This window comes from Narcine bancroftii, chromosome 1, assembly GCF_036971445.1.
Source record: "Narcine bancroftii isolate sNarBan1 chromosome 1, sNarBan1.hap1, whole genome shotgun sequence".
Taxonomy (NCBI): Eukaryota; Metazoa; Chordata; class Chondrichthyes; order Torpediniformes; family Narcinidae; genus Narcine; species Narcine bancroftii.
In genome coordinates, this window is record NC_091469.1 from 222,484,797 (window position 1) to 222,498,843 (window position 14,047).

At 35.9% G+C, this 14,047-nt stretch overlaps 1 protein-coding gene across 13 annotated transcripts in view; it reads left to right on the plus strand.

Annotated features, from left to right (window-relative positions):
• slf1 (SMC5-SMC6 complex localization factor 1) overlaps window positions 1–14,047 on the plus strand; it is a 102,002-nt gene that overhangs the window by 38,387 nt on the left and 49,568 nt on the right. For all 13 annotated transcript variants that reach the window (XM_069891321.1, XM_069891315.1, XM_069891354.1 and 10 more), the window contains 5 exons: window positions 1,515–1,678; window positions 6,285–6,425; window positions 6,865–7,024; window positions 10,557–10,704; window positions 12,611–12,756. In XM_069891321.1, the coding sequence (XP_069747422.1) occupies window positions 1,515–1,678; window positions 6,285–6,425; window positions 6,865–7,024; window positions 10,557–10,704; window positions 12,611–12,756 (759 nt within the window). The remainder of the gene's footprint in view (window positions 1–1,514; window positions 1,679–6,284; window positions 6,426–6,864; window positions 7,025–10,556; window positions 10,705–12,610; window positions 12,757–14,047) is intronic.

The window sequence follows — 14,047 nt, forward strand, 5'->3', positions numbered from 1 at the left end:
TAAAGAATCGATGGTCCCAAGATTGTTCAGTACTAATGCTGATCAGGTTGTTGACCACTGACCTCTGTAAATTTGACAGTAATTTCTTGATGACAATGTGCATAGCTAAATGAAGTAGAGAACTTGATTGAAATGGTGCCTGCTTTGACAAATTTGCTTGTGCCTCCTTCAAAAATTTCAGTGTCATTTCTTTCACTGAATAGGATGTGTTTTTCCTTTTAAAACTGGGAGTTTTAGTACCTGAAAGGACCAGGAGGCATTTTTATCACCATTAATAGCCACAGAAGCCTGTCCTAAAATTTAATTATATAAATATGAAATTCCATCCCTCTGAAAGGAAACTTAGCCCTGAAATTTAGTTACAACTTGTCCATCAATCCCTATGCACATCTCAGTCAGTTCTTGGCTTCCTGTAATTTCCTGTTTCGCTTAGTCACATTTATCTCAAATGCTTTAAAGAGAATCCAACATTCAAGCAGAAACTCAATGATTGGCTATCGAGCAAGAAAGCTTGCTTTAGAAAATTGTACATGTAGAATGCATTGAGCTTGCCAGGGAAGGATGTGCTGTTTTTTGCTCTTTTTCCTTACTTTGCCTTATAGCCCACAATAGTGTGCACGTCTGCCACATTTGTCAGGTATCAGAGGTTTATTTGAGACTCTAGCTTTTGGTTTGGTACTATCTCTTGGTACTGTCTGATGGCCTCGTTGAGGTCATGCCTGGATTTTTTTTTAATATGTTTGAGTTTAATTTTAAAAAAAACATACATATTCAACCAATATATGGGCTGAAATGTAAAAGACATAATTTGTACTCAAATAATACCTTAATCAAACATAGTATAAATTGTGTGTAGCATTTTCAATCAAACCCATTTTTTCCAAAGTATCTCAAGAAAAAAACACAAAAAAAGAACCCCTCTTCCCATTAATGTAACCCCTCCCTCTAAATGAGGTTAACTTGCATATCTAATTTTCATACCTGGATTACTTGTGTAGAATCAGGTCACCTGTCCTGCGTGCCTTGCACTTTGAACCTATTAATGACTGGATGGACCACACAGTTCAAACATGGCTTGAATTGGAGGACAAATAGATGATTAACTTTAGCAAGTTCATCAGCAAGTGCATGGAGGAAGTTGCACCATCTTTGATTAAGATGGCATGTGACAGCAGAGTGATACTGGAGCTGTACATAATCCTAACATTAAAGGTTGTTTAGTTGATATTGCATGTCCAGTAATTGATGTTTGTATGCATAGCAGTTGTATGTCAGCTGCCACGTGAACTTCATTGAGAAACTGTGTGTATATATAATAATTTAAAAAATGGATGTATGTGGCCAAGGTTTTTTTTATTTGCTTTCCATTCTGCAAAATTGTATCTTCAGGATCAATGAAGATTTTTCTAAAATCATTGTTCATAAAGTTTCATGCGAAGACCTGATATTAAGGGAAGTTGTATTCAAATAGTGCAATACTGTTATATCCGTTTAAAATTGTGTTTTCATTCCAGGGTAACGTAGGCATGGGTTACTTGCAGGAGTTCATCTGCATTATGCAAAGTATAATTCTTAATCCACCCTGGAGCCAATCCTCAATGATGAATTACTACATGGAGGTTCTTCAATGTTCGACTTGTAAGAGAGGAAGTTCATCTCTTTTTGTGTCATTAGCAAGGTAAGAGGTTTGGACATGCCTCTTTGTAAATATTTTTTCAAAGTCCATGCCTTCTGTATTTCCAACAAATTGGAATGAACTGTTACTTATTGATGAAATTAAATTTTATTTTGTGATGTATTTTTGCTTGAATTGAGAGATTACAGTAATCTCTGGTCCATCCTTGGGAAAGTATGAAAATCTCAAACTAGCTTCGTTGGCCACAACAAAATTGGAGAGGAAGAAAATAGCCATCAGCCAAAGGAGGACTTTGCTAAGACTGAAGGTCTGTTGGAATATTTTTGCTTGAATTGAGAGATTACAGTAATCTCTGGTCTATCCTTGGGAAAGTATGAAAATCTCAAACTAGCTTCATTAGCCACAACAAAATTGGAGAGGAAGCAAGTAGCCATCAACCAAAGGAGGACTTTGCTAAGACTGAAGGTCTGTTGGAATATTTTAAATATTGATAAATGGTTGTGAATATAAGATTATTACATTTTCCTAAAGTGGTTAAAGAATGGTAGAACTGGGTGTAAACTCTAAGGACAATGATGGAAGTTTAGAGAAATACTTCTGGTGATTTTTTTTAAGCTTTTTTTTCCTTTTTGGTTGTGGTTCAGGCAAAATTCATCTCTTATAAGAAAATTGTATGAATATCTGAAGCACATAGAATGAACTTCTACCAAGCAGTTGGTACAAACTTGCAAAACGAAATGACCTTGTCCATTAGGCCTCCCTCATTGCACAACTGCAGAAGCAGCATTATTTGGAGAATGGTAAAAGAGGCACAATAAAATATGAAAAATGTTTTATGTGCACTTGATGTTTCTTTTTGTGTGGACTAACAAAACTGGGGGGTGGGGGAAGAGAGGGGGAATTAAATTCCTCGTGTAGTAGATTTTTTTATTGCAACACATTTTCGAAGAAAGCCAATGGTTATAAATGTGATGCATGAACTTCCATCCTAATCATATCTCTCTCAAAAATATTTTTAATAATCTATTAAAAGGTGAATTCTGTCCTTGAAATTCAGGAATTGTGAGATCCAATATTTTGCCCTTTTTTATGAGAGACTCTACAAATTCTTAATTTTGTACAGATTATATTTTTCCTGAATTGGGGAAAATATTGGCTTAAAACAATAGTTTAAGTTTAAAAAGTTGTCTCTTTTCTTGTACATTTTTTGTATTTACTTTGAATTGAAACAACCTAGATTCGAACTTTCCCTTTGCTTATCACTAATCCGGATGTTATTGTTAAATAGCTGGTGCTGTGGTATTTGCTTTTAGTCCACATAGTTGCAATGGATCTCGGGGTATTTGTGAATCGCAATATATTTAATCTAAGATAAATGTTGCAAATTATGAAGCAGATTTTTGCTTAAAGTGGCTTATTGACATATTTTTTCTACTATATGCCATGATATCTAATTATTTTTTGTGTGATGCATTGCATACATTGCAATCTTAAATGGTTGATTTGAAATCCATCAAATAATTCTACTATATGCCATGATATCTAATTAATTTTTGTGTGACGCATTGCATACATTGCAATCTTAAATGGTTGATTTGAAATCCATCAAATAATTCAACCACAAATACATAATTTGGATATGGCAACAAATTAATAAATGTATGGGTCTAAAAGTGGGGTTATCTTCAAAGACACCCTTGTATCAAAATGAGTTAATACCAATTATACCTTGCACCACAAATAATACACAAGTTTAAATCTGAAATTATGGACTCATGTTTTAGCAGTGGTGTAGCAGTTGGAACATTTATACATTTAACCTAGCTATGTATGAAAGTAAGATCGTTTTCGTGTGACTTGGCAGAAATTTTGACAAAAATTATAGAAGTGGATTTTCTATTGGAACCAGAACTGTAATTATTGAGCAATCTTTTGGTTATCGGCACAAAACTATCAAAAACAGTTTGTGAGGATTGCACTAGTGGTAGCCAGGAAAGGTATATTTGTTTCATGGAAATTTGACTCGCTGGAATATGAAAATGCAAAGTTGTGGCCCCTGTAAACGATAACTTACAGTCTTAACAAGAAATATGATGTGTTTGTTAAAATATGGCAACCTTATTTGAATCATACTGGCTTAAGGATATAATTAACTTCCCTGAAACATTTTAAATAACATTGTTAAGTTAATAATGTTGAATTCCTGAAGATCAATATATGGACTAATTAATGAAGGCATGCTCAATCACTTTTTTTAATGTTAGCAGTTGAGAGGTGGGGGTGAGATTTAGGCAATCATATGAGATTGTAATTTTAAAATTCTATTTATATGATGTATGTAATAATGTGTTCATAGGAGTTTGAAAATTTAAAAATATTCCAAAAAAAGTAATTTAACCACTGCAAATTTTGAATGTGTTCTGAGATTGAAAACTTGGTACTACAGTACAACTCCGATTATCCAAAATGGTCAGGACTGGGCTCATTTTGAATAAACTTTTTTTTGGAGAACTGGTCATTTTTTTTAAAAACAGCCCAGTAGCAACAACAAATGACTATTAACAGTGATTTTTTAATTAAAGAAAAAAATTAGGGTAAGGCTTTTTAAGCATTAAAATAATGTTTAATTCTCAGCAAAAAAAAAAATGCTGGCCACCAGCAATCACTGACACCTCCCCACCAATCCCCTGCTTTTGCCAGGAGCCCCAGGGTCCCACTCCTGCCCAGGAGCTTGAGGTCCTCGCTTGGCCAGGAGACCAAGCTCTGCCTGCTGCTGCTGTCGTGAGGCTGATGTACCCTGTCAGTTTGGCTCCAAAAAAATTTTTGGATAATCTGATTTGTACTGTATAATCTATTTACTCAGGGTAAATCACCATTTTAAAATTTTGCTTTAATTACTTTGAAATAATTAAAACCAAAAACATTTTAAGTAGTGGCAATGGTTTGATGTTATGAGGCAGTTATACAGCATAGGAACAGACTCCTTTGGCCCAGCTTAGTTGTCACCCTATACTAGTTCCATTTATATGTACTTGGCCCATATCCCCTCTAAGCCTTTTCTAATCATGTACCTGTCCAAATGTCTTATGAATGTTACAGTTAAACCTGTTTCTCTGGCACTCAATCCACACATCTGCTATCTTCTAATGTAAGGCCTCTTTTTCAATATCCCTTTTTACATGAGATCCTGCAATACTGCCATAATGAAGACCCGTCGTTAAGCCAGCTTTGCTCTTTTTACACACTGAACCAAATAAAACATCACCATAATGCTGCCCCAGTGTGTCATTTTACAAAGCATGCCAGCATTTCGGAAGCAAAGGAGGCATGACGTGTAACACAACAGCATTTGCATATAGTGTGACCAGCCTGCCCTTTTTACACAGATGTCAATTCAACACTCTGACTATCTCTGCTCCTGACTTAAAGGGGGGACGACAGTGATCCACCCCACCCCCGGCCAATTCCGTGTTCATACATTTTACACAGAATGACGTGGCGCAATAAACGTGCAATATTCCCCCTTTGAAAAGGTTGTGTAAAAGAGGCTAATATTTCCCCTCTCACCTTCAACCTTCAATGCTATCTGGTTTTGGACTTCCTGACCCTATTTATCTCTCCCCTCATGATTTTGTTCATTGGCTTAAAGTTACCTCTCAACACCTAATGCCCCAGGAGAAAAAAGTCCCAGCCTTGTAACTCAAGCCGTCCATTCCCTGCCACATCCTTGAATATTTTCTGCAGCCTTTCTATCTTATCAACATCCATCTTGTAATCAGGCAATCAGAATTGCACACAATACGAAGGTAAGCATGCTGAATGCCTTTTGCATCATCCTATCTGTCACCACTTTTAGGGATCTATACCCCTTGTGAACCTGTTGTAATTAGATGAATGTGCTAAATGTTTCCATAGTACAGATGTTTATGCTGACATTTTATTAATTGTACCTATGAAAGCATTATTGAGCTATAGAGATGAAAAATATTCTTGCAGATATGCAAGTAACTGATAATGGCCCACATTTATCAGTATTGATTTTGCTAACAAGAAAACATTGGTTTTATTTTTGAAATTGCAATATCTTTCTTTTTTTTTTTTTTTTTTTTTTTTTTTTTAAATTTTTTATTTTTCACACCATAAATCACAATAGCCATGATATACACTTTTTCTTTTCCACACATTTACAGTGACTTTTTCTCCCTCCCCCCTCCCTCCTCCCAAGCCACCCCCCCATCCCTCCCCCCTCTCATCCATTTTAGTTATACAATCTAGGTTGCATTAATTCAGTTAGACAATGTTGTCATTCAACAAAAATACACCAGAAATTCTACTGAGTCCATTTTTTTCTTCTCTTCTCCTTCCATCAACTTAGGTGAAATATTCGAACAAGTATGGGAGCCTTACATTAAATACAATAGCAATATCTTTCTTTATGTGGTACAGGAATTGGCTAAACAAAATTAAAACATTGTAAAGTAGCATTTATTCCTTCCACATGTAGATCTCTTGAAGTGTCTAGGTATTCTCAGTGGTTAAATTTAAAGAAATCATTCATCATCAAATCATTTTGCACATCTCTGTAGTTAAAAGCAGATTTCTTCTTCTGTCTTCTATTTTAAAGCAAGTTTCTAATCTGATATTATAGATTGTGTGTTTATGGAGAAGAACCTTGCCATCAACCATCAAATCAAGAGCTATCCATTTTGGAATTGAAATCGCTTTACAAATTAATACTAAAATGCTACTTTGACATCTTTGAAGCTGAGTTAGAGACTTTAAATAAAAGGTAATCTTAGAAGTCTTTGTCCAGTTACTTCTGTACATGTGGACTTGCTGGATAGCTTGCAAAATAAGCCTTGACACTGTTCATTGGATTGTGTGACAAGAAAGGTAAACTTTGAAGCTTTATTAAAAGAAATGGTGGCAATAAGGTCATCAAAACGGAGGCTTTGTTTTTTTCTCTTTTGCGTGCAAAAGTTTTATGGAATTATGAGATATATTCTGTAATTTTCCTCCAATTACTACAATGCAGATTACTTTGCAGATTTAGACATTTGGTTACACTGAAAGTTATTTTGACATGTGGTTTCAGACATGATAACAATTTGAATAAAATAATGCAAATTGATGCAGAAAAGGTCTTGATATGATTTAAGATTTTGACATGCCTGATTTCAAAAATGTTTTGCTCAATTATAATTGTAACTTTTTTTGCTGTGTAACAGCTGTTATCAAAACACAAACAGTGGAGACTCTCTTGTCAGCCCCTTCTCCGTCCTTGCAAAAATGTTTCTGGAATATTCGGGTGCATTGAGTAATCCAGTGTCTGTTTTATTGGATTGTGTTCTTCAAGCAACTAAAGCACTGGTTAAGAAACCAAATGATGTAAGTAAATGCTGTTTACTCAGGTTTGTATTGGTACAATCAGATGACTTGATAAAATTGATCAGAACAAGCAAATGATAGATTTGTTTGGAAAAATGGTACATTTTATATTTGGGATATTAATTTGGATCTTTTGTATATAAGTAAAGAAATTGAATAATTGCTATACATGGATAAAAATTAAATTGAGGACAATTTGCATTTATCCTGTGAGTCAAATTATTTCAATTGTATAATATCCAATTAAAGTTTTGGTTGGTGTGAGTTAATGATGAGCTGTATATTCAATTGTCTTGGGTTATGTTCCAGTTCAAGGCTTACTGATTTTAATTTTGAAGCAATTAAACTGACTGAAGTGTTGAGTGAGCAAAGAGAAGCTGCAGGAACTCTTGAGTCATGCAGCATCCATAGATAGAAATTATCATTTAACATTTTGGGTTGGGATCCTTTATTGAGATTAATATTAAGTAGGAGAACGAGTATGTAATGTTGGGAGGGGGGGGGGGGGTTATTTTTGGCACAGACTAGAAGTGCTAAAGGGCCTGTTTCTCTGCTGTAGGGTTCTCTAAAAGGGCCAAAAGGCATTAAGGTGTTTGGCTGAAGAAGGTTGAAGAGGAAGAGATCAGGATAGGAGTGATTGTGTGAGAGGGTAACAGATTGAGAGAAAAAAATGAGAACTGGAGTTCGAGATAAAATGGCACAAAAAAGCAGTGAGGGTTACCTAAAATTGGAAAAAATTAAAGGGTGGTGCAGAATGATAGGGGAAGTAAAATGGCAAGCTTTTGGGAAGCCAAAAGCAGGTGCTTGGTGAAGCAGTCTGTTTGGCTTCACTGAATGCCACAATGTGGATGTAAAACTCTTCCTCACCCTGAAGTTATGTGCTTGGCCTTAGATGGAGGTGTAGGGACAAGTATTGGGCTTTTGTGCAATTGCAGTGGGAAAGGGGTGGAAGTATAAATGGAGAGGGAGAATGAGACAAGTGTGTCATAGAAATAAAAATATTTTTATTGAGTTTAACATATTAAAAGACTTTGTATGTAGGATTTACCGAACAAATAACAGATCATGCATTCATATGGATAGAAAATAAATAAAACTACATTACACTATCTTTTGATTTAAACAAGGGAAAAGTTCTGTCTAATGACATGATCTATGACAACCATATTAAGCCAATACTTAACAAGTTAATCTTTTTAAAAAAAAAAAGCTAAAGCCAAATCTAATCAATCCCCTCCTTCTAATCAAAGTTACTTTGCAGAAAAAGATATGGATCAAATAGTGACCTTCCGATACTAGACAGAATCTCCGGAGCTTCCAAACGTGAAAGTAATCTACGAATGGGCCCCATATCTTTTCAAATTGAAACTTTCTATCTTTTAATGTTATATCTAATTTTTTCCAAGCTTAAATATTTTGAGTAGGTGAAGAGTCGTCTTTCCATTTTATTAAAATTGCTCGTCTCGCTATCAACATTATAAAAGCTAAAACCTCCAGTTTGCAAAGAAAAAAAATAAACAAAGCAATTAATGGGCATGGTTCTATTTTGATCTTAAAAATTGTTGATTAAAATATGGAAAATGTTTTCCCAAAACCTTCCTAAATTGGGGCATTACCAAAGCAATGAAACTTCAAAAATTTTACACTTCCTACAAAACAGATCAAGAGAGAATTTGAGTATGGACATGTGAATTCTATGTGTCACCTTTAATTGTAATAAACAATGCCTTGAGCAAAATGAGGAGTCATTAATCAAGCTAAGAGTAGAATACAAATCTTCATCTGAAAATGTTGTATTCAAATAATGTTCCCAATCATTCTTAATCCCAGCAATTGAGGCTGATCTTAAATCCAGTAAGTCATTATAAATTCATGATATTAATCCACCATGAACAAATTGTAAATTTAAAAAAATAAATCCAGAATATTAGTATTTGAGTTTCAAGGAAAATCAAAGTTTGGGCTCGATAAAATGCCTAACTTGTGAATATCTAAAAAATGTATTTTGGGAAGTTTAAATTTAGCTGGCAATTGTTCAAAAGAGACAAGATTATCTTGAATTAAAAAGATCTTTATAACTTTTGTTACCTAATAGATGGCTGAAAAAGATGGTTATCTGTAATGGGACTAGCAAGAGAAAAACTATATTCAAAAAAATTTTTGAATTAAGCTCATTTCTCATTATCATCTTGTGTCAATTTAGAAAAGGAAAAGGGGAACCTAAAATTGCCAACATAGTTTGTTTGTTTTTTTTAAACTTCCATTCCATTTATACCAAGAAGGGTATTCACTAATCCACAGCCTTCGAAGGAGAGAATTTCAGAGTGACCATCCTGTTGTGAATTGCTGACCTTTTATTTTTGAGATGGTAACCCCTGATTCTAAAATCAAGCCAGAGGAAATGTAATCCACACATTTATTCTGTTCAGTCTCCTATCAATGTTGTGCATTTAAATGAAATCACCTTCTTTAAACTTTCAGTAGAGATTGAGTCTGCTTAATCTCTCCTCATGATAAATCTGTCATTTTAGGAATCTATCTGGTGAACTTCTTGCTACTCTCCTGTCATGTGTGTATATACTTCCTTTCAATAAGGAGACTCGACTGTACACCCTATTCTGAATATGATCTCTTCAAGGTCTTGTATAATTGGACCAAGTCTTTATTTTCGTACTCTATCCCTTTTTGGGAGGTTGGGGGTGGGGTGAAATGCTAAGATATCATTTGCCTTCCTCATAGCTTTATATATAGTATGTGTATATCTACAATAAAAGTCACCTTTTCGAATGTAACATTTTTCAAAAAGTATTTGCACTTTTTTCCCAACTAAAGTAGATGTTCTTGCATCTTTTCCAGCGTAATATTCAAACTGCTGTTCACTTAAGTTGTCTATGTCACCATGAAGTCCACATCTTCCTTACATTCCACAATGACGCCTAGCATGGTGCTTGATCATCTCTTCAAACATTTTGAGATTAGCTGTGGACCATACTGACTTTGTCTGCTTATTTTATTATTATTACTATTGAAGTACTCTGTTACCAGTTGACAGTAACAGGAAAATACTGGAATCTGGCAAGACTGCAACTGGGGCTTGGTTCCCTATTATCTTGGGTATTGTTCATGCATTTGCCACCTTTCAAATCTGTGGGAATTATTACAACATTCAATCTGTAATCTCCAAAGCATAACTTGGCTTTTGATAAAGTGGCATGTATTGATTTGACATTCAGCCGCCTTCTCCAAAACTTTTTTTATATACTAAATAACTAATGCTATTTTTTAATTTTATTTTTAATAGCTCATTTACCCTAGATTTCATGGCTGGACTGTTGTTCTTGTGTGTTTTTTTTTTTTGTTTTTGCATTTGAGTGGTTATATTATACGCAATACATTATTGCTTTTAAACTTTGTTGTACATAAGTCATGGCTTCTTTTGCTATAAGATTTTAATCTTTGTGGCCATGCTTCTGCAGTTTACTTTATTTGGATAAAATTCTACTTATTAACATATTCTGATATTCCTCCTCAGAAAGCGTTCTGTGAAACAGCGTACATCATGCATGGCATATTAGGAATAGTTGTGGAATATCGACTTCTGTTAAACAGACTAAGTGGAAAATCTTTATCTGGTCACACTTGGGATGATTTACAAGTATATATTCCTATATGTTGTCAAGGTGAACAGATTTCTTTACAAACACTGGGTATACATACTGAAATAGCAACTTTTTTTTTTACAAGCTGATGTCACAAGATGTTTCCCCCTAATGTCGCAAACATTTTGAAATCAAGTGTAGTGTAAATATTGAGTTATGAATTGCTCATGTACACTGTAATTGGTCTGAGTGATAAACCTAGCCAATTTGTTGGAAAAGTTAAAAGTAGCAAAACATGACAGAGTTTCAGCAAGTGTGCTATGGCAAAGGAGTAGTTTGCCAATTTATACCTTGGTATTTGCATAAATGTGGATAGAAGCTCAGTTTTGAGAATAAATCTATGCAAGCACTGTGAATGGAATGGTTGTTTCCCCACAGATGCCATTTAGAGGGCTAATTGTTTCCTACAGGGTGTAGCGACTGCTGCAGCAGCACTACTGAGTAAAGAGACATCCACACAGTGTGAGGGTGAACCAAAGAATGACCTTAGTGCATTGAATTCACCCTGTCTCCATGCTGGCCCACCCACTTCTGGTGACATACCCGCCAGCTTCTGGAAGTGACATCATCACATCGCGGTGTCACTTTGGCTGGCGGGCCGCTACACACAAGTAAAGGGTTCCTTCTTGGCAGTGAAGGGGAGCCTGTGCCATCTTGGACCAGCTACGTGTAGCAGTGATTCGGCCTGTTTACTAGTGCATTCACTTGGCCTGCTAAAAGGGAATTTTTAAGGAAGACTGCGTTTGGCTAAAATGTAGCAGGTAAAGCTTCTGACTTATTTACATCCAATAGTATAGCGACAAGCAGTGGATAGAGCTAGCAAAGTGGTGAATGTGATAGATATGAAATGTAGTTGGCATTAACCAGAACTTCCCACTGAAGAGTAGCGGATAGATTTTTAAAAAATATATATTGCACCTTTAAAGGATATTAAAGTTAATTGTGAGTGATGAACCACTTAAAGTATTTATCTGGTTTAAGTGATAGAAGAATGGAATCCAATTAGTTTATTCGTTCAGGTACACATTCCTTTATCCGGAACCTTTGCGGGACAATGTGTTCTGAATTTTGGATTTTTTCCAGATTTCAGAAAGCCAGATTTAAGCCCACCCGAATTGTGCTGCCATATCCACCCCCCACCCCCTTCCACTCACGCTGCCAGTCTCCCGCCCACCCGACTCGCTCTGCTGGTCTCTCTCCCCACTTATCGAATTTTGGATGTCCGGATAAAGTATTGTGTACCTGTACTATATGTTCAAGCAGCCATTCTCAAAACAGGCAATACAACCCACTGGGAGATTACAGCATATAAAAGGGTGGAGACCATGGATTGATATTGAAAAATATTTTTTTGTGTAGTAAATAGAGAAATAGAGAAGAAACCGACTAAACTTGACTGCTTCACAGAGAGGGGGGCCATAAATTTTGAGCAGAGTCTGAAGGGGGCCTGAGCCAAAAAGAGGTTGAGAATGGCTGTATTAGAGTGATCAATTATTTCATGCAGAGTGGCAATTTTTATCATTTGATACTCAGTAAGAATTGTGCATCTTGTGTACAGTTTTTTGTACTACCGATAAGTAAAAATTCTGCTTAGCCCACATGGGGGAAAAAAAATCTGTCATATATGTACTCCGACAATAAATCTGAACTTTGAACAATATCAGAACTGTAGCAAATGTCGTGTCCAGATATGAAAAAGAACAGCGGGTTTTTTTTTTTTTTAAGTCCTATCATGATCGAGGACTTTGGAAAGGAAAATTGGAGCAGGGTGTTAGTCAGTGGGTTTTTTATTAATTTGCCTTGAAGGATTCTAAACTGCTTCAAAAAAAAGATACTTTTTTTAAAAAAAGATAATCAAATCTGGTTGGTTTGAGAATTCAAAAATATATCGAAAGATAATCTACTTTTAATCTTGTTGACCTTTCAGATTTCAGTCAAGAGGAAATTGAGATGATGCTTAAACTGACGCCATCACCTTGGCTACAAATGTTCATTACGCTTGGCCTTTATCAGCAGACATGCTTCAAAAATGGCATTGAAATCTTTGAAAAATCATTCTCACTTAAACAAATTGTGAGTATTTCTCATCAAAACAGAAAATAAAGGGGCGGCACATGAGTGCAGCAGTTAGCATAACACATTTGCAACACCAATAACAGGGACTTGGGTTTGAATCTTACGCTGTCTCTGGCTGTGTCTTTGTGGATTTTTCCTGGAGGCTTCAATTTTCTCCCATTGTTTGAAAAGTACTGGGAGTTGTAGGTTAATTGGGTGGCACGGGCTCTTGGGCTGAAATGGTCTGTTACCATGCTGCATGTCTAACTTTAAAAAAAAAAAAAACTTGACCAGTATCTCCGGGAGATCATTATAAGCTAATGACATTTTTGTTGGAAATGGCCAGTTTTGGGTGTGTCTTTGAAATTTATTTGTTAGTAAAGTTTTAATACAGAAGTCTCATAACCTGAATACACCTGAGATTGTCTAAGCTCAGGCCTGGTCAGTTTTTGGAGGGGAGACTGCCTAGAAACACCAGGGGTGCTGGACAAAAGTGGTGACTCTGTCTGCCTATAGTAGACAAAAGTTAAAAAATTTCATGTATGTTGCATCCTATATGTAGTATTACATGACAATAATGGAACCTTTAATATACCTTGTTTGCCCATGTTTTCATTTGAACAGCATAATAAACCAGAAAGAGGTGGAATGGGCAATTAAAGTGAGAGGCCTCCTAAAGTGTGGTCACCCTTGGAGGCTGAGATGTTCATTAAATCAACATTTAATTTCTCGAAAGTTGAGGAAATCGCATTGTCACCATCATTTAGTTTCTCATATTGAAAGAAGTGCAATCAATTTGCTGCTTCAGCTTTAAAGTGTGCTTGGGTCACTGGTGGTCAGAGGGGAAAAGGGCAGATATTTCATGGGAAAGGTTTATGAGAGGGTTAGCAAGCGTTGGTGGAGAGGAAAGGACATACAAGGGTGATATGGAGGTTATGGTTCTTTTCGAATAATGAAAGAAGTAGAGGAGGGATAATGGCATTACATGGAGGGTAAAGGAAAGGAAGTAAAACACGAAATGCTGGAGAAACTCAGCTGGTCAAACAGTGTACTTTATATAGCGAAGGTAAAGATACATAACCAACATTTCAGGGTTGAGCCCTTTATTGAGGTATGAAAAATTGTCAGCAGGCACCTGAACAAAATGGTAGGGGCAGGAGCATGGACCCAAAGGCAGGACGTAATAGGTGGATAAGGGAGGGCACAGCGGCAAGCAAGGAGGAGGGATGGTTCTGAGAAGAGGGTGGAGAGATGGAGGAAAGAATACAAAGGGAAGGGAGGGAAAATGCAGTCGGTTAGCAGAAACCAG